General features: G+C 26.6%; 1 protein-coding gene across 4 annotated transcripts in view; it reads left to right on the forward strand.

The window, feature by feature from the left end:
* LOC112601703 (1-phosphatidylinositol 4,5-bisphosphate phosphodiesterase) overlaps positions 1–17,413 on the forward strand; it is a 50,703-nt gene extending 33,290 nt beyond the window's left edge. For 2 of the 4 annotated variants that reach the window (XM_025349444.1, XM_025349445.1), the window contains exons 2-22: positions 4,514–4,724; positions 4,987–5,046; positions 5,621–5,758; positions 7,006–7,085; positions 7,165–7,300; positions 7,362–7,462; positions 7,881–8,047; positions 10,077–10,287; positions 10,372–10,465; positions 11,264–11,428; positions 11,496–11,684; positions 12,237–12,390; positions 12,461–12,618; positions 12,736–13,107; positions 13,203–13,407; positions 15,743–15,934; positions 16,199–16,379; positions 16,445–16,648; positions 16,724–16,889; positions 16,988–17,068; positions 17,155–17,413. In XM_025349444.1, the coding sequence (XP_025205229.1) occupies positions 4,554–4,724; positions 4,987–5,046; positions 5,621–5,758; positions 7,006–7,085; positions 7,165–7,300; positions 7,362–7,462; positions 7,881–8,047; positions 10,077–10,287; positions 10,372–10,465; positions 11,264–11,428; positions 11,496–11,684; positions 12,237–12,390; positions 12,461–12,618; positions 12,736–13,107; positions 13,203–13,407; positions 15,743–15,934; positions 16,199–16,379; positions 16,445–16,648; positions 16,724–16,889; positions 16,988–17,068; positions 17,155–17,223 (3,294 nt within the window). In that variant the 5' untranslated portion in view covers positions 4,514–4,553 and the 3' untranslated portion in view covers positions 17,224–17,413. Of the gene's footprint in view, positions 1–2,938; positions 3,396–4,513; positions 4,725–4,986; positions 5,047–5,620; positions 5,759–7,005; positions 7,086–7,164; positions 7,301–7,361; positions 7,463–7,880; positions 8,048–10,076; positions 10,288–10,371; positions 10,466–11,263; positions 11,429–11,495; positions 11,685–12,236; positions 12,391–12,460; positions 12,619–12,735; positions 13,108–13,202; positions 13,408–15,742; positions 15,935–16,198; positions 16,380–16,444; positions 16,649–16,723; positions 16,890–16,987; positions 17,069–17,132 lie in introns of those variants that run through there. The other 2 variants (XM_025349446.1, XM_025349442.1) reach the window with 2 other exon arrangements.
* Positions 17,414–21,698: the final 4,285 nt, after the last annotated feature.

Raw genomic sequence — 21,698 nt, forward strand, 5'->3', positions numbered from 1 at the left:
TTTTTTAAATTTTAATTTGTATATTATAGGTACGTATGAAATTAAACTTGATTCTTTTAAAAAATTGATCATAACCTTTTAGTCTTAATTTATTCGACGATATAGTATTTAGTTAATACATAGCTAAGTACCCAGAAGAGTTTTTACAAGTGAGTTCATAAACTGGTTTTTATTCATTTTTTATTTTAACATAATGTATATGATTTTTGGCGGGATACTTTTTTTTCTAAGCAAAATTTTTCTAATCTTTGCAATTGCCATAGAAACCAAACGATAACAAATGTGAATTTAATGTTATAACCATGAACTAAAAAGATCTTAGTTCATGGTTATAATGTCAGTGACGTAGTCAAGAGAGTTTAGGTGTTGTAACCCCCCCCCCACCTGAATTGATTTTTATTTAATTATTTAAAATGCATCTTTTGAATAACTTTTTTTTTTTTAGTCTGACCCGCTACAATTTTGAGTACTGTATAACTGTACCACTGAATAACGTTATAATTTAGCGTTATAATACCGATAGTTACCCTTAGCAACGGACAACTAATATAATTAAGTTACCACCAAAAATAAAATATTTAGTAGCATGCAACGTTTTTCATATAATAGTTACACACTTCTTATTAAAATGTATTGGTTCTATCCAGACGCATATTCCGATTGGTATATGTTATAATCAGTACCTATGATAATATCATTTAAATCACAAAACTTTTGATAATCTAGTATTTTAGTGTTGATGAATATTGGGAAATTTTGTAATGGTTTCGTTAACCCTGTTGATTTTTGTTTTCTTAGGCATCATATAATTTTGTAATAAATTTTCAAATCTTCAAATATATTAAGTGTGCAAAATTATCTGTTATTGACACTGAATGTAGTAATTTTAATTTTATGGTTATAATCCAACTAAATTTAGACGTTTATGACATAGTTTGAACAAAAGACCCCAAATCCAGTTAAGATTGAAGTTTTTGTTTATATATTAGATTATAATATGATGTTTTGATTTAAATTTTATTCAGCGGCACTAATGGCTTTTGTTTAGTGCTCATTTGATTTTGTTTTTATAAGTCGTAAATATTGACTTATTTAATTTCATTACTGTAGATATCAATGGCTTTGTTTGTGTGTGTAATTTTTATTAAACAATTTTGTTCACATAAAGTGAAGGTGGTAGTGGCGGTAGGGGGGGAGTGAAATGCCATCAAGGAGTAATACCCACAAAAACGTGTTAGTTGTAGTTTCCTGAATATAATACCATTAATTAAAAAAACGATTATTTTTAAGTTTATTTTTTGTTCTAAAATAGCAAGAGCGTTAGAAAAAACATACATTGCAACTGAATGGCAGTATAAGGTTAACTAGGTTTATATATCTATGAAAAATGTCTTATCCTCGTCTAACTATATTCACTAAAAATAATTTAAGTAATTATTGAGCAGTGCAGTAGGTAATAATATAATATTAACTTAAGGCTAATATACATTTAAAATCGTGAAAATCCGACTTTATAATTAGTAGATATTGGGTAAATAAAAAAAAGAAACACAGCTAGTATAAATAAATTATATAGATTGAACATACCTACCATGCTACAACCTATGTCTTATGTCATATAGAATTTGAATTTCGGAATATATAGACTTACCTATATGCTTAATCTATAAAAGTAATTTTTTTATATATAACAGTAAGATACTCCTAGCATGTAGGCTACTATATCTAAAAATTCATAGGATTTAAGTTAGACAGTTTTAACATAATTTAAGTAATATTAATGGTGATGGTACAATGCGAAGACAGTAATAATAATTATATAATATGTAAATAAATAAGTAACGATACAAAAATAAGTAAAATAATAATTTTGACTTGTTTGATAACATAATAAAACTTCGACGTTTTATCTGAACATACATATAGGTACAGCAGTTAACTATAAGGTCGTGGAGACGACCCTGTTTTAAACGGCATTGAGATGGTTGTGTATGTAAGTTATAGACTTATAGCAGATACCTACATTGAGATTAATAGTAATAAATAATAATATATAAATACAAAACTACGTGATAAGTACACAAAATACAGAAAAATAACATAATAATAATAACATTAGATGTACCTATTATATGGAAGACTAGGTATATTTTTTTATTTCAAATTATTACTATTATTAAAATATTAAATTATTGGCCGGAAACAATAGAGTTGGAACGGAAAACATTTGGAAAATATTTTTTCTCGAAATGTATAACACTTGTATTAATCATTATTCATTATAGTTATCTAGAATCAGTAGAATCATATTATTGACTCAGAAATTTATTTAATCAGAAACGTATTTCGTTTGAAATTTCTTTAATCGAAAACGTTTGAAAAATAAACCGATGGAAAATATTATTAAATTGAAACTTATTATGTCGGAATATTTATTCGGAACATCAGAACCGTCTACTATGTATCCCAATAATACACATTTTCAGCGAAACATTTTCCACAATAATAAGTTTGAGCAAATACGATTCTGAAAAATATTATTTAGTAGGTATATTACAGTTTCTCATCGATTTTACGGTACATTATACGTATTATATTTCAAATCGAATAATTTCCATAAAATTATGTTTTTCGAGCGCGTTCGTTACCAAAATGATATATTTCAAACAGTTTCAAAATAGATGCCTGATAAAATTGAATGAAAATACAATCCCAACAGGCAACAATTTAATACCGTATTCCCGCAAGACATTTTTCTTGACAAAAATACAGTTTCAACTTTAATTTTATGCGAGAATCTATTGTAGTATGATTTTGATGACCGCCGCTGCACTGCTCGAGACGCGTACAGTGGTTCGCAAAAGTGCAAATCGGCGCGACCGCCGGCGACGGACAACCACTGATTGCGGCACTCATTGATAAGATCGATAACAGCCGCAGCTAATTGGCGGCGGACAGTAGTTTGTTATTATTTTGGTTCAATTAGATTTTGTTTTTGAATTATTATCTGCTCTTCTCGTTCACGTTCGATTCCTTTTTTTCTCCATCAGAAACCGTTTATTTGAACTATTGTCGGATCCGTTTCACTTTCGCGGTTGCCGGACACACGCGCATACCGATCCGTTATCGACCGTCGTTACAATATTGTAAATGTAAAACAATATCACCGTCGTCGTAGTCCCGTGGCCATCCGAGTCGCCGCCGAATGACGGTTGCCGTACCGGCGATGGTGGTGTTTGCTGACGGACCCGACAATAGACGTCTGCTTGCCATTATAATTGTCAGGTATCTCGGGCTCCGGTGTGGGTGACAGACGAGACATAATTGCAGTCCGTACATAATTATTTATATCGTCGATAGTAGGCAATCAATGTTTCCAAGGGAATAATAACTACGTGAGTAATATTACTTAGGTACACGTCGAGTGTTTAACATAGTACCATTCCTTAGGCTCCCCATTCTCGATGACATCATACGATGACCATTGATTAACCATTCGCGACCTTTCGTCAAGTGGGTGGAACACACTGATATTCATTAACCCATAAACTTCTTTGGATTCAACCAGTGTTATTCCACTTTATGGTTGTAGCATAATAGTACCTGTAACATTTTGTGCTTATGTAACTATAATTTTATATTAAATTAACTCAAAATTCAGAACTAAGCTAATCATTTTAATATTGTTCTCTTAATTATATTTTTTGTTGGGTTAATTTTACAAGCCATTTTGTGACAATAAGTTTGAAGTATAAAGCTCAACTGTGTTTTTCCAAAAATCACTTTTAAAATTGTACAACGTATAGTATTTAATAAGTACCTTACTTTTAAATCTAAACCCTAATTATAATATTATCACAATGGATAACCATTCATTTAAATATTAGTCAATAGAATCTAATAATTATTTAAATCACATGTAAAATAAAATATACCTTTATCCATTCAATTTTATGTACATAATTGAATTTAATATTTTTATTGAATACCCAGCTAAATATATTTATATATTTTTTTAATGTTTTATTTTCATTAGGTTATTAATAATGATAACTTATTAGGTATTCATAAAGTATAGGCAGTTTACTGATTTTTTTTTATACCAAGATACTCTTTTAATAGCTATATCTACTAAAATATAGTTATACATCAAAATTAGTTTTACAAACTTATCTATGTTTTTACAGTAGTCAATTTTACACTTATAAATTATAATTAATCTGGTTGTAATAACATATACCTACTTAGCCACTTAGGTAATCTATTATATCCATCTCATTTTAGTCTTATGGTAAAAAAAGTAAAATCAATAATCTCTATTATGTCTCAGTATCCACTTTTAATTTTAATATTATCATTACATAATAAAAATAGGTATGATATAAAATGTATTGCATTCAAAAATCCATCTCAACCTTAATTTCTCTTTAATTTGTTACTTAAAAGCCCATTAAATTTGTTTTTAATAGTAATTAATTCTAATTAATTATTCACTTGTTATTTGTTTCAATAGTCAATGAACATAACGTGAACTTAACGACCAATCGGTCGCAATGACAAAGAAATTTGAGTTCAATTGGCAGATCCCAGTTCCTGATGTGTTGCTACAAGGTTGTGTGTTCGACCGCTGGTCTGAAGAAAAAGACAATGTGGAAATTGAATATGGCTGTACATTCAAGGTTGATGAATATGGATTTTTCATCTATTGGAAAAGCGAAAATCGAGTAAATAATATTTTTAAATAATAAATATTCAATAATTTTTTTTTTTAATTTATTTGAATAATTTTTTCTTTTTAATTCTTTAAACATATTTTTTCTCAAAAATTAATTTTTTTATTAGATACAGTGACATTTAAATTACCACATTTATCTAGTTGTTTAATTTTATTTTGTTTTGTCTATTATCATTAATAATATAATATTCACCATTAATTAATTTATAATTGTAAATTAAATTTTTCTAAGTCTATTCCTCTATTTTTAGGATGGAGATGTCATTGAATTGTGTCAGGTCAGCGACATACGTTCTGGAGGATTACCCAAAGTAAGCTATTTTTGGAAAAATAAATCATTAACTTTAAAATATAAAATTATGAGATCACAATTTTTCACTTTTATGTTTAACCTAGTTTTGAACTGTCTTATAAAAATATGCCATACCAGCATATTATATTTTCTCCCTTGTACAAAACTACAACAACAAATTTATGTTAGTCAAACTAACTTTATGTTATTAACTTTTAAGTATGAATTTATCTTATATCAAATTTTATGATTAGAATATTCTCTGTTTATATGTTGGTTTATACAATATTTCAATTTTTAAATAAATCATGATTATGTAAAATATTACAGTATAAAAATACTCATCATAAGTTTAATAATTAGAATGCTATATATATAAAAAAAAAAAAAAAAAATTGGTATAAGCATAAATTATGTTCTTACTTATAAGTGATTATAAGAAATTCATTCAAATATTAAAGTAAACTACACAAAATTGATTCTGCTGAATGCAAAATGTATGTTATAGTTTTGTAAAACCGAGGAAATATAATGCAGGTGTGTAAAAACCCATATTTAATGTAAAATATTTTATTTTTAAAAATTTATTCCAGGATACTCGACAACAGCAGCAGTTGATAAATAAACATGGTGATACCTTGGAAGAGAAATCCCTAACTATATGCAGCAACACGGATTACATCAACATAAATTATCAGCATGTTATTTGTCCAGATGCTGCTACAGCTAAAGTAAACAATACTGAATAATTATATCGTTTAAAGCTATTTAATTTATAATATTATGTATTAATATTGAACTACCCAACAAATTATTCAAAATTATTATAATTATACTATTGCCTAATATCTTCATACACACCTTTAATATTATAAGTTAATTTAATGCAAAATTATAGAATAATTAAAACACTGAGTGTTACATGACATTACTTAACTAAATCTATACAAATTCTTTTAATAAATTAAATTTTGATCAATATCTTGATGTTTAAATCAATTACTTATATTTTTAAAACTGAATATTTAAGTTAAATATTTTATATTAATAATTATTTAAATTTATTAGTTTATTTTTCTGTATATTTATGTCTAAATAGTAACTGAAGAATTGTATTACAATTATTTACCAATCGATAACTCGATAAGCTATTATCCTCAGAAATCAATAGATTCTATTTAATTGGTTACATCATTTATCTAACAAAAATAATTTTAAAGGGATATAATATACCTCTTTATTTCTTAAATTTTTCATTTTCATGAATGTGATTGCAATCATCTATGTTAAAATAACAATTAAAAAAAATCTACTGAGATTTAATGAATAAAAGAAAAGTATATTCAATTTATGTTTACTATACTTGATATAACAAAACTTAAGTTTAATGAACTACATTTATTTTATTAAATTATTACATAGTATAATTAATAAATTTATATTAAATTTGAAATATATTTGTAATTCATTATTATGTGTATAATATAATTTTTCCTGTGTATAAAAATGTTTCTAAAAGCATAACTTATAATTACATTTTAGAAATTGGTTATTGTATTTAAATATCAATCTTTTAATTTATGATGTGTATATTTATCATTCATATATTGATATATACATTATCATCACTTTAGAAATCTTTATTTATTATGACGTAATTTTTATTTTTAAATCAAAAAAATGATATAAGTAACAAAGTAAAATGGCAACAATTTTCCAATTTAAAAAAATTTTTTTAATTAATGTAAGGAAATATATAAATGTATAATAATTTAATAACTATAATTTAATCTTGGTTTTAGTGTAGATAATATTAATCTTTAATTGCCAACTTTGTCAATGAACTTGTTCATAAATAATAATGTTATTATTATTTTAATAGTTTTAGAATTTTAAGTATTTGAAATTGTATTTAAATCATTTTATGATAACTGTTAAACAAATACCTAATTATTATGTATTTTTTATTTTAATAAAGCAATGGCAAGAAGGCCTCCGTAAAATCACACATAACAACAAAATGAACAATGTTTGTGTACGGACTAATCTTATGAAACAGTGAGTTGATAATAATTTATGTTATTATAGAATAAAATAAACCTAATCTGTGTCTTTAATTAATATTAATACATTATAGTTGGATGCGATTAGGCATGTTAGTGGATCCAAAAGGTAAAGTTCCTGTAAAAGTAATTGCTAGAACATTTGCTTCAGGTAAAACTGAAAAAATGGTTTACCAATGTCTGGCTGATCTCAACTTGCCCAGTGGAAAAGTATAAAAGATTTAAGGTTGAATAAAAATCAATTATATTTGTATTGATTTTATTATTTTAGAATGATACTATTGAGCCGTCAGATTTTACATTTGATAAATTCTATGAACTTTATCATAAGATATGCCCTAGAAATGATATTGAAGAACTTTTCCAGTCAATGTAAGTAATTAATTACTTATACAATTATTGTGTTATCTAAATGTATAAAAGTGTGTTGTGTCTTTCCTTTATTTTTTTTTTCACTTCAATACTTTAATATAAAATCATATAAACTTTTATACAATACGATTTAATCTTTAAAACTGCAAGGAACTCAAGCATAAATTTAAATTCTGAATATTTTGATAAATATATTATGTACATTATGCATTTAATAAATTAATAAAGTTACTTATAATTTTAAGAAATTTCTTAAAAGTATCATTTTATTATTTAGCATCAGATTAGTTGAGAATATGACATTAAGTATTTCAAAAAATTTTATCAAAATAATTCTTATTTTTTAACAAATTAAAAATTTTAAATATTATTTTTTATCTATTTTCCAATACTACATACATAATACTTTGTATTTTAGCACTCAAGGAAAAGCTGAAAATATCAGTTTGGATCAATTTATCACATTCCTAAATGAGAAACAGCGCGATCCTCGTTTAAATGAAATTTTATACCCATTGTATGATGAAAAGAGAGCAATTGAAATTATTAACGACTATGAACCATCTGAAGAAGTAAAAAATGAAAGTAAGTATTTTAAACTAAATTTTATCATAACTAACATAATAATTTAGAGAGGCTTCAAAACTTATCATGATACTACTCATTTTGAAAATGTTTAAACTTAAGCAACCACAAAATATTAATAACATATATATATAAGGCAATTATATTTTTATATAATTTTCGGTCAAAATAAAACTAAAATTTTTAAACAAATTGTATGTTTTAATACTTTTTATCGGTAGGATTTTTTATAAGTTTTACATTTTTTAATGATAATACAATATTTTAATATCATTTTTTGAAGATAAATAATTATTGGAGTATTTTAATATTTATAAGTTAATGTTCAAATGAGTAGTTTAGAGTTATAAGTATTTAAAATTTAGATAAGCTGAGTGGAAAGATACACAAAGATATCCTATAAAATGTTTGTCTACTATTCCACTTATAATTCATAAATTACTTGTCTGGATTTTAATTTAAATTTATTTTTAAAACAAAACGGTATAAATTAATTCTTCAAAAAATTATAAAAATATACAAATTTACTTAAAATGAATAATGTAACAATTTAAAAAAAAATTGTTTCTGTTAATTTTGATAACTTTTATCATGGTAATATGCAATATACTCGTAGGTCAAGAATCAAGGATTATTCCATAGTTACATAAAAATAACTTTTTTCAAATATATCTCAGTTAATAGATAATTAATATATGTTTATTTTTAATTATATTTTATTGTTTAGGCACATCATATTTTGTGAGATTGATTAAGTTATTTAAAAATATACAAATAATGAACTTTCATCATTCACATTTTTTTTAAATTCTTCATGTACAATACTTTTTTTTTTTCTGTGCTCTACTTATTTTTTCCATTACCTTCAATACTACACCATTTTGATCAGGAAACATAATTGGTTGATTTTTTAACACCTTTTTTTGCACTGTTTGCTGTCATGAACGTCACAAATCCTGGCACAATATCTGTAATAGATTCCAGGTTTTTTTCTGTTGCTATAACGCGTGCATTCACTACTTCACCCCACGCGCTAAAAAACTGTTTCAACTCATCAGAAGTTATGTTAACTGGAATATCTCCTACAAACAACTGATGACTAGTCGGAAGATATCTATTTTCCTTGTATTGGTATGTCTTTTTTTTCTCTTTAACGACTAACCACACTCCAGTTTTATCTGGATATGTTATTGGACGATTTTGTAATACTGCCTGAGTGGACTCTGATGTAGCAAATGTTACAAAACCGTAGTTCACATTTTTTGTCATGATCCTCAAGCTGTATAGTTGACCATACTGTTCAAAGAACTGACTTAAGTCCTGTGGTTTTGTATTTGCTGGTATACCAGTCACAAATAACTGATTACTTCTAGGCGGATATAACATTTTATCATATTGACTTAAAGAATACATTTTTTTATTAAATGTTTGGTTTTGCAATTTCCTAGTACATGTTATTACTTCTTCATTTTCTATATTGAGCTGTGCTCTGTGGTTTAAATAAAATAGTGTGTCATTTTTTATTATACACTCATCTTTGGTTTTATAATCCAGAACAATTGTCTGTGAGAATTTTTTCGGATTGTTATTATGTTCAGTCAAGTTACCAACAACAACTATTACTATATAATTATAAAGTTTTTGAGTGTTTACTGAAAGTATATTAGTATTACATCCTTTATAGCCCAGGTGAACCAAATAATCATGTATGTCTTTTTGGCCAACCACAAATTGAGTTTCAGTGGTCATGTTTTGATGCATAAATATTGAGTTTTTTTCATAATATTTACTTAAATTATGTGGACACTTACTGAGTGTTGTGTAATATTGACGCACAAAATTGTTGCCAAATATTTTGAGATCTAAATCAGCGTCCATATTCTGATTTATATTACTACATAATATTAGATTGTTCATTAATGATTTTAAGTTTTTGTAATTGTGTTTATATGGTTACATCCAATATATGAATTACTAACTTAATATTTAATTAAGGCCAACATAAGAGTAACAATAATAATTTTTTTAGAGCAATTATCAAAAGAAGGTCTCATTAGATATTTAATGTCTGATGAAAATGCACCAGTGTTTTTGGATCGATTAGATTTCTACATGGATATGGATCAACCTTTAGCTCATTATTATATTAATTCATCTCATAATACATATTTATCTGGACGACAATTTGGTGGTAAATCTAGTGTTGAAATGTATCGTCAAACACTTTTAGCTGGATGCAGGTAAGGTTATTTTAATAAAATTGAAACTTCTTTGTTCACTAAAATTAATTAATATTTTTTAAACCCTACCTTGAAAACCTATAGATGTGTTGAACTCGATTGTTGGGATGGTAAAGGCGAAGAAGAAGAGCCAATCATAACCCACGGGAAAGCCATGTGTACAGATATTCTATTTAAGGTATGGCTGTTATTTTCACTAATATGATGTAATTTATATTTTCCGAGATGAGCAGTTCATTTTCAAAACAATCTTGACCATAAAAACTCAATATTTATAATAAAAACATTTATAAACTATATTTATTTTAGCTATACTTAAAACAATTTAATTTAATTTTAAAAATACAGTTAAAATGTTTAAATATCATTAAAATTAGTAGTATTAAAAAAAAAACTGTTTACCTTAATTAGCTCCAAAATTTCAAAAACTTGTTTTTTTTTTTTAAAAGTTAAGTTAATATTTTAGTAAAATATTTTTTTTATCGTCAAATACTGAATAATCATTTTGATTTTTGTTTTGCAAGACTTTAATTTTTAAAAGATTGAAGTGATGATCATATTCATGGGCGTCCCCAGACATTTTTCTAGGGGAAAGGCAAAATTAATCTAAAAAATAAAGATTTATTTTTATACATTTTATTTATAGCACATTATCTTGTTTTGTCATTATTACAATTAAGTATTATTATTATACGTTTTATTTATAAAGTATTATTATGTTTAGTCAGTATAACATTAAATTATTACAATTAGGAAATAAATTTTAAATTCTAGGGTGGGGGTAAGTGCCCTGTCTTTCCCCCCCTAGGGATGCTCATGTTCATATTATATAAGTTATTTGAAAAATATCTTAAGTTCTATTTTTATAAAAATAAGTTAAGAACAATAAAAATTATCATTGTTTTGAATATTATCTTGAATGCTAATAACTACTTAATTTTAGATAATAAAAGATATTTTGTTTAATTACGTTTAGGATGTAATTTATGCTATTCGAGACACAGCATTTGTAACATCTGACTTTCCAATTATTTTGTCATTTGAGAATCATTGTTGTAAAAGTCAGCAATACAAACTTGCCAAATATTGTGATGAAATTCTTGGAGATTTATTAATGAGAGAATGTCTACCTGATTTTCCAGTAAGTTAATAATTGATTGTTGTTCTAATGCTTATAAATATTGTTTTCATAATATTTTACTTTTAAGTGTGATCCAGGAGTACCATTACCTCCGCCGTCATTACTTAAAAGGAAAATTATGATTAAGAATAAACGGTTAAAACCAGAAGTTGAAAAAAGTGAATTAGAGTTGTTTAGAAAAGGTCAATTTGTCATTGAGGATGAAGAAAAAGAAGATGCAACTGCAGTAACATCAAATCCACCTGAAGAAAAAAAGGTAACACTAGATTTCAAAGAATATTGGGTATTATATACTTTTATTACTTACCTATTATTATTATTTCTTAATACTTATTACTAATAATCATCCATAATATTATTTTTATAACAATATATTACTAGATTTATAAAATATTTAATTCACCTCTAAGTAGGTTTAAATTTGTAAATTATATCATTTATAAGATCTTTAAAATCTGTTGTTCAGGATGATAGTATGCCCATCACTTTTCTTAAAAATTCCAGTTGAATAATGGGATTTCATATTAATCTTAGTATTATATTTAGACTTCATGTGTCACCATGACATCAAATAGTTTAAGTATGGGTTTTGGCGTGACTGCATAAAGCAATGTTAATTTAATGTCAAATGTATGCTTTCTACTTATCACTATGTTCTTGGCATGGTTTTTTTTATTATTATTATAGATAGGTAAACAAATACTTTTTTCTAGATAGTAGAATACTAAGTACTAATATAATTCAAGTCAAATTTGCACATTAGTTACTTTAACTTTACCTCTACTTATAATAATTATTTTTTCACAAGGTTGAAGCTCCTGATGTGGGAACAGGTACCGAAGGTGCCGAGGCTCCACCACCTATACAGTATACTGGATCAACTACAAATGTACATCCGTGGTTATCTTCAATGGTTAATTATGCACAGCCTATCAAATTTCAAGGTTTTGATGTAGCTGAAAGTAAGTTTGATAATATAATATTTCTATAGTTAATTATCATAATATATATATATATATATTTATATATTAGAAAAGAATATTCATCATAATATGAGTTCCTTTGCTGAAAACACTGGACTTGGGTATTTAAAATCTCAAGCAATTGAATTTGTAAATTACAATAAAAGACAGATGAGCCGTATTTATCCAAAAGGAACTCGCGCTGATTCTTCAAATTATATGCCACAAGTAAAATTACGAATTTGTTATTTTAATAATATAATAATTTATTCATTTCAAAAACATATATTTCAGTTTTTAACAAATTTTTTTTCATTTTAGTATTAAAATAATGTTAATTTGTAGGTTTTTTGGAATGCTGGTTGTCAAATGGTGTCATTAAATTTTCAAACTGCTGATTTGCCTATGCAGCTTAATCAGGGAAAATTTGAATACAATGGTAACTGTGGATACTTATTGAAACCAGATTTTATGCGAAGAGCAGACCGAAGCTTTGACCCATTTGCAGAATCCCCTGTAGACGGGGTGATTGCTGCCCAGTGTTCGGTTCAAGTGATTGCTGGCCAATTTTTATCTGATAAGAAGGTTGGTACTTATGTTGAAGTTGATATGTATGGCCTTCCTACAGATACTATCCGTAAAGAATTTCGTACTCGTATGGTACCTAGCAATGGTTTGAATCCAGTGTACAATGAAGAACCATTTTTATTTAGAAAGGTAATTTGCACATTTTTATTATGCTGTGTACATAGTACGAGTATAATATAACTTTTAAATAAATTAAATATAATTTATGTTGTTTTGTACTATAGGTAGTGTTACCAGATTTAGCGGTATTGAGGATTGGTGTGTATGAAGAAAATGGAAAACTATTGGGACAAAGAATTTTGCCTTTGGATGGTCTACAAGCTGGCTATAGACATATATCATTGAGATCAGAAGCTAATTTCCCAATGGCTCTTCCTATGTTATTCTGTAACATCGAGTTGAAAATTTATGTTCCTGATGGTTTTGAAGGTGTGTTAAATATTGTATTCAGTTGTAATTTTTCCTCCAATAAGATGATAATACAATTTTTATTTTTAATAGTCAACAATAGTATGCACTCTTTATTAATTTAATATTTTGTCTTAATAGCCTTAAAAAAAAATTAAAATATAATATAAACATTATAAACTATTGAGTAGGTTTTGTAATTGTGTGAAAATAGGATGCCTTTAAATTAAACGCCTAGTAATATTTAGAACCTAATTTATTATATTATTATATTATTTATAAACTTGTTCTGGGATGGGTAATACGTGTGGAACGAGTTTTATTATGAAAAAATTGCGCATAAGGTAACCACATAGCTGAGAATTAGATCCTGAATGCGGATGTTGATAATAATTATAATTGAATTAATCCTTAGTACTTTGAAAACCTGTTCTGCGATACTGTTGGTCGGTGGGAACAACTAGAATATTATAATATTTCTGAGTGAAACCGTCTAGAAACTACACACCCATGTGGCCATGTCTCATACTCGCATTACACTCCTCAACCACCATTGCCACCACTCTTTCACGAATTATTATTACGACGAGTTAGGTACATTAATATAATACCTATATTATTATTATTATTTTAAATAAAATTATGATACCTAACTATTACACGTAAGTACTAAAGTACGTAGTTTTCCTGCTGTTATGTCATTATGTGTATTATACCGTTTATGCACACGTTAAAATTACTATAAAAATTAGGAAGTTCCGATAACTGCTGTTATTAAAGTCGTAGAATCAGTTGGCCACGTTTTCACAAAAGTGTGTAACGATCGTCGCGTTGAAATCACTAAATACATAAAAAAAAAAAAAAACTCCATTTATAACACCAATTGTCAGACGGATATACCGGTAGGATAATCTTTTAAATTGTTTCTCGAGTATAGTTAATTACTTTAATATTTTACCTTTTATAATTATATTGTAGTGATTTACGAATATTCGATCCAAAGTCTATACCTTCTTCTAATCGTTTTTTCCTCATTTGTCAAGTGAATATGTAAATCATTATTTAAAATTCAATTTACATCTACACGTAGAGAATAAAATATTTTAATAAGAAAAAAATTATCTTGTTTTAAACTTTTAAGCAACGTCTTGAGATTTTTTTTTTCAGCAAACCAAACAAAGGTATTATTAGGATTCTTGAAAAATAATTTTACTCATATTACTCTTAACATGTACAATTCGGTGATCGTCTTATAATTTTCAATGTTGATTTTCAAATGATCATTTCTTTTAAACCGATTAAAAATTAATCGAGACTAGACCATGTATTTCTTAAGTATCGAAATTTCGAAAATTTATTTTCATTGTAACTAAAGAGAATCTTTATACTAAATTCTCTAACAACAACCATTTGTGGTTTTTCGATTCCAATTGTATCATATTAATTTTTATTTGTGTATATATACATATACAATATAAATTATACGTATATCATATATTTTATTCTTATTTTTGAATTCAATATATTTATTGACATAAATATAAATATTGTTACTGTATTAATGTAATACCTTATAAATAATATCAAAATAATCGACATCGACGAAAATACGTAGGTTATATATAGCTTCATGTCGAGCGATGATCGTGATTCAATCAGACATTCGATTAATAAAATTAAATGTGATTTTGAAATCATATATTTTTGTTATTGTTTTCATTTCATTATTATTCTTGCAACAATTGTTAACGGGATATTCTAATATTTTAACATATTATTAATAAAGTAGGTATTAAAATATTAAATTTAAAAAAAATGTCTATGAGAGATGTGTATTTATTTTAACTTAAAAGTTAAATTTTTATATTTAAGAGATACTGACGAAATCGGAAATTATTTTAGCTTTATTTTTAATTTTTTTAATTTAAGCCATCCTAGTGTATTGCTTAATATACTGTAGTGCAACAATAATTAAATGTTTTATTATTTTTGTCATCAGATCAATTTTCGACTGTAGTACAATATCGAGTTAATCCTTTATTTTTTTGAATAATTTTTATTTTTAAGCCCATCAACTATTTAAACATTTTAGTCTTAAAGTTTAATATGAATAAGTTATTAATAAACATTTTTTTTATAATATCTAACTTTTTTTCATTGTATACTTTGAAAGATTAAATAATCTTAAAGCATTATTGAATATATGTAATTATTCATAATTATTTTTATCATTTATGTATGACAAAGGTAATAGTGTTAATTTTTAACAGCTATTTCTTGTTCAATAGGTGCTGATAATATAATTTTTATATATTAATTAGAAGAAATTGATAAATGTTTTTGTTTATAATTTTAGATTTCATGGCAGCTTTATCTGATCCAAGAGCATTTTTGTCAGCACAAGAAAAGCGTGCACAACAAATGAAAGCTATGGGTATCGAAGAAACCGATATTAATACCAAAGATATTTTAGCTGGCAATGCAGGCGAAGGTGAGAAGACTGGTAAAAAGGGGAGCAAAAACAAAAAGTCTGATGAACCAAAGAAAGGTGAGTATTAAAATATAAAATATCTTTTGCTTTGCACTTTGTTCTTAACCATATAATGTTGATCACCCTTCATAGGGCTCTATTTCCAATCTCTTCTTTAATTACATTAGTTTTTTTCATGTTTTTCTCTATTCTGTTTATTTATCTTATTATTCAATCTTTCTCTCTCTCTTTCCTTTTATATTAATTTCTTTAATCATTCTCACTACCACCGTTGCATCTGCTCTTCTCATGACATGATCAAACAATATTATTTTGTTGTAGAAGAAGAACTGAAATTTGAAAATATAAACCTCGAGTACCTTAGAAATGACAAAGGATTTCAAAAAGCAAGACGAAAGCAAGAAAAAGAATTAGAGACTTTACGCAAGCGACAAGCTAAAGAAAAGTCCGCTATACAAAAACATCAATGTACATCTGTAGAAAAAGCTGTTAAAGGCAAAGAGTGAGTGAAATTATATCATTAAATGAGACAAATTTTTAATTTTTTAACATGGTATGATGTTTTAGCAAAACTGAAGTAATCAATGATGGTGGTGTTAAAAAACTGGTGACTGAGCAAATGACTCAGTGGTCTGAAATGGTTGAACGTCATAGGCGAGAGAAATGGGCATTACAAAAACAACAAGCTACTGAACAACAGGATGCCCTTTTAAAACTTATGGAGAACCTACAAGCTGCACAAATGAAGCAGTTAGAAGCTCGACACGAAAAGTATGATTCAACTTATATACAGTAGTCCTAAACACACATTACGATTAAACTTAATGGGAATTTTATTGCTTACAGAGACTTAAAAGAAATGAACACTAGACAAGCAAAGATATCTGTCGAAGTGATGAAAGAGGTAATGAACGATAAGACGTTGAAGACAAAAGGCGACAAAGACAGGCGATTAAGAGAAAAGAAACAAAACAACACAAAAAAGTTCATGGATGAGAGGAAACATGCTCAGGTAAAAAGATTTGCTAAATTTTTCATGAGAAATGAGTTAAAAGTGAATTGAAAACAATACTTTTCTGGTTAATATTATACTGAAATTTAATGTTGTAGATTAAACAAGCTAAAGATAAGGATAAGTTGCAGGCGAAACACGAGAAGCAAAAACAAGAGTTGATTAAAGAAATAAACAATGTATGTTTTAATGTTACCCGGTTTAAACTCGACTTATTGTTGTTGTCTTTTCATATAATCTTAGATATTCGATCTGTACGTTTTAGCTTTTGGAGATGTACAAGAACGAGGAGATCGAGTACGAGCTGAGCAACAAGACTGAGTTTTTCGTATGATGCCACAACAACGACGTATCCGAATAATGACTCGCATGTCGTTGCTACGGCTATCTTTCATGCCCAAATTATTATGATTTATAATAGATTAAATTGTTTAATGTTTATACATTTTTCATTTAGTAACAAAAATAATTATAATATTAACTATATAATTTTCTAGTGTAAAATACATGTTCGGTAGACCCAGTGTAATGTACTATATTTTGAAAAGGTCAACCTAGTCAATCCTTTCTGACCGTCATTCTTTGGCATAGAATAATGATAACTTTCCAGTGGACATTTTTTAGTGTTAACATAGTAATGTTGTTTTAGTTATTAATCATAAATTCTATAGTTAAAATTATTGTTATTAAATATTTATATATTAAATTCTTTGGTTGAAACTGTTTTTTCCTTTTATTTTATAGTTAGAACATTTTATTTTTTTTAAATTTTTTTTTTTGTTCTGTGTATAATTTTAAGTCATTGATTGTATTTTATTTTCCTAATTTGATGTTTACTTATTTGTTGGCTAGTTTTTTAATATTATACTATTTAATGAGATAATAAATAAAAATCTTGTTTTAATTCAACCCTATTCTGTATGGCAATATAACTTAACTGAGATTAATTAACAAGATTGAAATTGATTATGCTTGAAATTTCACTTTGATAAATTAGATTTTAATGAATGTATTTTCGTGCAAACTATCAATAATTTAAAATCATATAGACAGACATCATACAAGATATAATAAATATTGTGTTATCCTTTTATTTTATACAATCTATAATGTAGTGACCATCTTCTGTAATGACCTGGGAATCTACAAATAAAAACTTTAAGAGGGATTCCATAGGTAATGAATTTTCTATATTGAATCGTTCATCTCATACACCTCAATTTTTAAAATGTGTATCTATCTAATTCAAAATTAAATTTAGATAAGCAAAAAAAAAAAACATTACCTTAAGATAAAAAATACATTTTACCAAAAATTTGTAAAAGAAATATCTTTTTAAATTTAATTATTAATATATACTTATATATGTATAGAAGTTTATTATTGAGTGACAAATTTTTATTATTTTGGAACAAAAACTACATTAAATAAAAAAATAAATATATTATTTTAAAACGTAACTGAATAAAACTTTTGAGTTAAGAATTAGTGTGAAGGACTATCTTTACTCTTCAGTTAGATATAATAGTTTAAAACCAGAAATCGATTTAGAAAACTAACCTATTATTGGCATCCCATGCGAAAATAGTATGCGCATACCTATGGTGTGCACTTATCCACGTTTTATACACAATAGTCATTTCCCGTTTTCGCTACCAGTTATTGAACAGTTTTCCGCAATGAGATTAAAATGGACCTTTGCATCATGCCAATCGTATAGAATATCGGGAAAATGCGAGTTGAGTCCCAAGATATTTGATGTTGATCCCTTAAAAAAAAACACGAGTTGGATCCACGGTGTTATTCGATAATACTCAAATTGGGTACGCGGTATTTTAAAAGAAAAGATACTTTTTTTTACTAGTGGAGAATTGATCCGGTTAAATTTTGCAAAAGAAGTATCTTTTAAATTTATTCCCTAGCTTTTATTAAGAAGAAAAAAATACTACTACATTAATTTAATTTGTAATTTTTAAGAATAAAATAAAGTTATGTTTTATAATAGCGTGTAAATTATAACTGTATGAAAACATATTTAATGCGATTTTTGCTGTTGGATTTTGTTCACGATTTTTTCGATTTCTACATCAAAATTACTCGTGTCAACTATATTAAATGATGGAGGTGGTCATCAGTTAATCATGATGGAGTGGATTTTTAATTTTTTTCGTGCGAGAAAAGGCCTGTTCATATACACACGTTGATCCAAAAATGCTTAAGTATTTTGCAGCTATTATTTTTATTTTTATAAATTCTGAAGGGAGTTTAGCAAAACACAGTGAAGGTGAAAGTTTGAAGAATAAATTTTTAAGAGTATCTTGTGATTGTAAATCTTTCATTTCCATTTGAAGATTAACAGGAAATTCATTAATATTTATATTAAATGTATTTGAGAGCAATGTTAAATATTATGAGCATTGTTTAAAATTTTGAAAGCGTTTATTAAATTCATATTGAAGTATTGAAACACCTTCAACAAACTTAAATGTCAAAAATGAGAATTTCGACGATTCAAACAGACTTATACAGCTATACATACTGGAAAATATGTTAGTTAATTTATTTCAGTAAAGTACACACTAGAGTACTGCGAGTTTTTATTCGAAAGAAAAAAAAAGTCTTGAAAATTATGATTATATACAAAAATAATTTATGATAAAAAATGAATCGTATTCATCTAATTAAGGGGGTGGATGGGTGCTTTAGACCCTCTCTCTTTATCGCTTCAGTATAGTTGCACCTATATGCTGCGGATGTTTATGATTTACGCCCTACTCGTTGCATAACGCGTTAAGCCGATAACCGAATAATAGAGTAAAACTGTTATGATTTAATACAAAATACAATATATCATGATGCCTGTGTGAACGCTTGCGTGCGTGTGTGTGTTTATAAGACGTATGAGTGTGCATCACTAAAACTACAGGTTTATATATTTAATTATTTACCTATTATTATATCCTTACAGTCAGATGTCAAATATTAGTTTAGTTTAGACGATCCATCGGAACTATACCTACGTATTATACCTTCTACAGTATACAATACTGCGATGTACACACAATGTGCACAATATCGTACACAATATATATTAATATATTATATATAAGTGTATAATAAACTGGTATGTCATATTATCATATCGTGCAACATGATATACCTGTTTAACTGATGACATAATGATGTGTGTACGTAAAAACCAGACGATTTTGAGTTATTCGCAATTTGCACAACAGTTGTTAATGTTATTATACACAATAGATGGACTATTCTTCATTTAATAATTAGTATATAGTATATATAGCCAAAAAATAATTGATATTTTGTTGTATAAAATATTAACAAATTAAATCCAAAAATAATTACTTTTATCGATGCATATTCTTCAGTTGATTGACTGATTGGAAAAGTCATTAGTCTTTTACCCCCATTACACGCGGGGCCCTTTCTTACAGACTGGTTTTAAATTTCCTTCTTAATTTTATTTGATATTTTGATTTTAGTTCTAAATAAAATATGTTCTAAGGCAGAAAAACCTACGATACTTCAACACTATAATGAAGCTCGATTAGTGTGTAGAAGGTAAATAAAGACTGATGAATTAACACCTCATACCTATACGGCTATAAGCTTATATTATTGTATAGCCTTATATTTTGAATTTTCCTTATTTTTTTTCAATAATTTTCCAATACTTTACTTCAATGTTTGAATGAGTATTTTATTTTTTTTTCAAATACAAATAGAAACAACTGCCGAGTTTCCAACTAATTTTGATTCTATTGCAGATATACATAAATATATATTACAATCAAAGCTGTTAATTAGGAAAATACATAGTTTGCCGGAAAATGTCGTCAAGAAGTAATAATCACATCGATACAATTATATAAAAGGTAAAAGGAAATGTTTTTCAAATAATCCGTTTTTTATTGATGTTTTCATCTTTGATCCGTGATCGACTGATTAGGTATGTGGTATATAATAATAATTAATAAGTAACTATAAGCTGATAATAATTAATCATCTATATAGTTTTTATCACCACTATGGGCACTATGGCATTTAAAATTGAATAGTGTGTATATTTTTTACTTTAACAGCCAGTTTTGCAGTTACATCTTTTAAATCCCAGCTGTACCTTATATAGATAATTGTCTGATTTTTGTCATGCCGCTTCGGGAAAAGAATATTTTTCAGATTTGAATTTTTTCCATTGCTTTATCTAGTTCTAAGAATTTATGCTGACAATACGCAACTGGGCTTTTGCCTACTTATGTTTCAGCATTCAACACGTCATATTCTAAGGCTAATTCGGCTGATTTATTGATGTAACCAATGTGTTTTACTTGTTAATAAAAATTAAATTCAAATTGACTTTCATAGTTAACACGAACATGTCATTTTCATACGAGCTAATAATTGTGAGAAAATCACGTGAAGAATTTCAAATTGTATCGTTTTAGTTATAGGTACCTACTTAAAATTTGCAAAATAGTTGACGGATCAACTATGATTAATAAATAATAAATGTCATGTATAGATTATGTAACATACTTATCTGGAACACGGATAGAGTTGTACATGCTATATAGGTATATAGCCATACAGTTAGGTACTTTGAGCACAACGAATATTTTGTTCGTCAATTTTAAAATTTTTATCAGATAACAAGTTGGATTGTATGATATAATAATAACTGTTCTGCCAATGAATCGTTTGATATTGAATATTAATAAATAAATGTTTAAATATAAATGTATTTAATAATAAAGACCGGAATGACCGGGTAATGTGTATTATTACAAA

This window comes from Melanaphis sacchari, unplaced genomic scaffold (genome assembly GCF_002803265.2).
Source record: "Melanaphis sacchari strain LSU unplaced genomic scaffold, SCAv2.0 Contig7_pilon_pilon, whole genome shotgun sequence".
Lineage (NCBI taxonomy): Eukaryota > Metazoa > Arthropoda > Insecta > Hemiptera > Aphididae > Melanaphis > Melanaphis sacchari.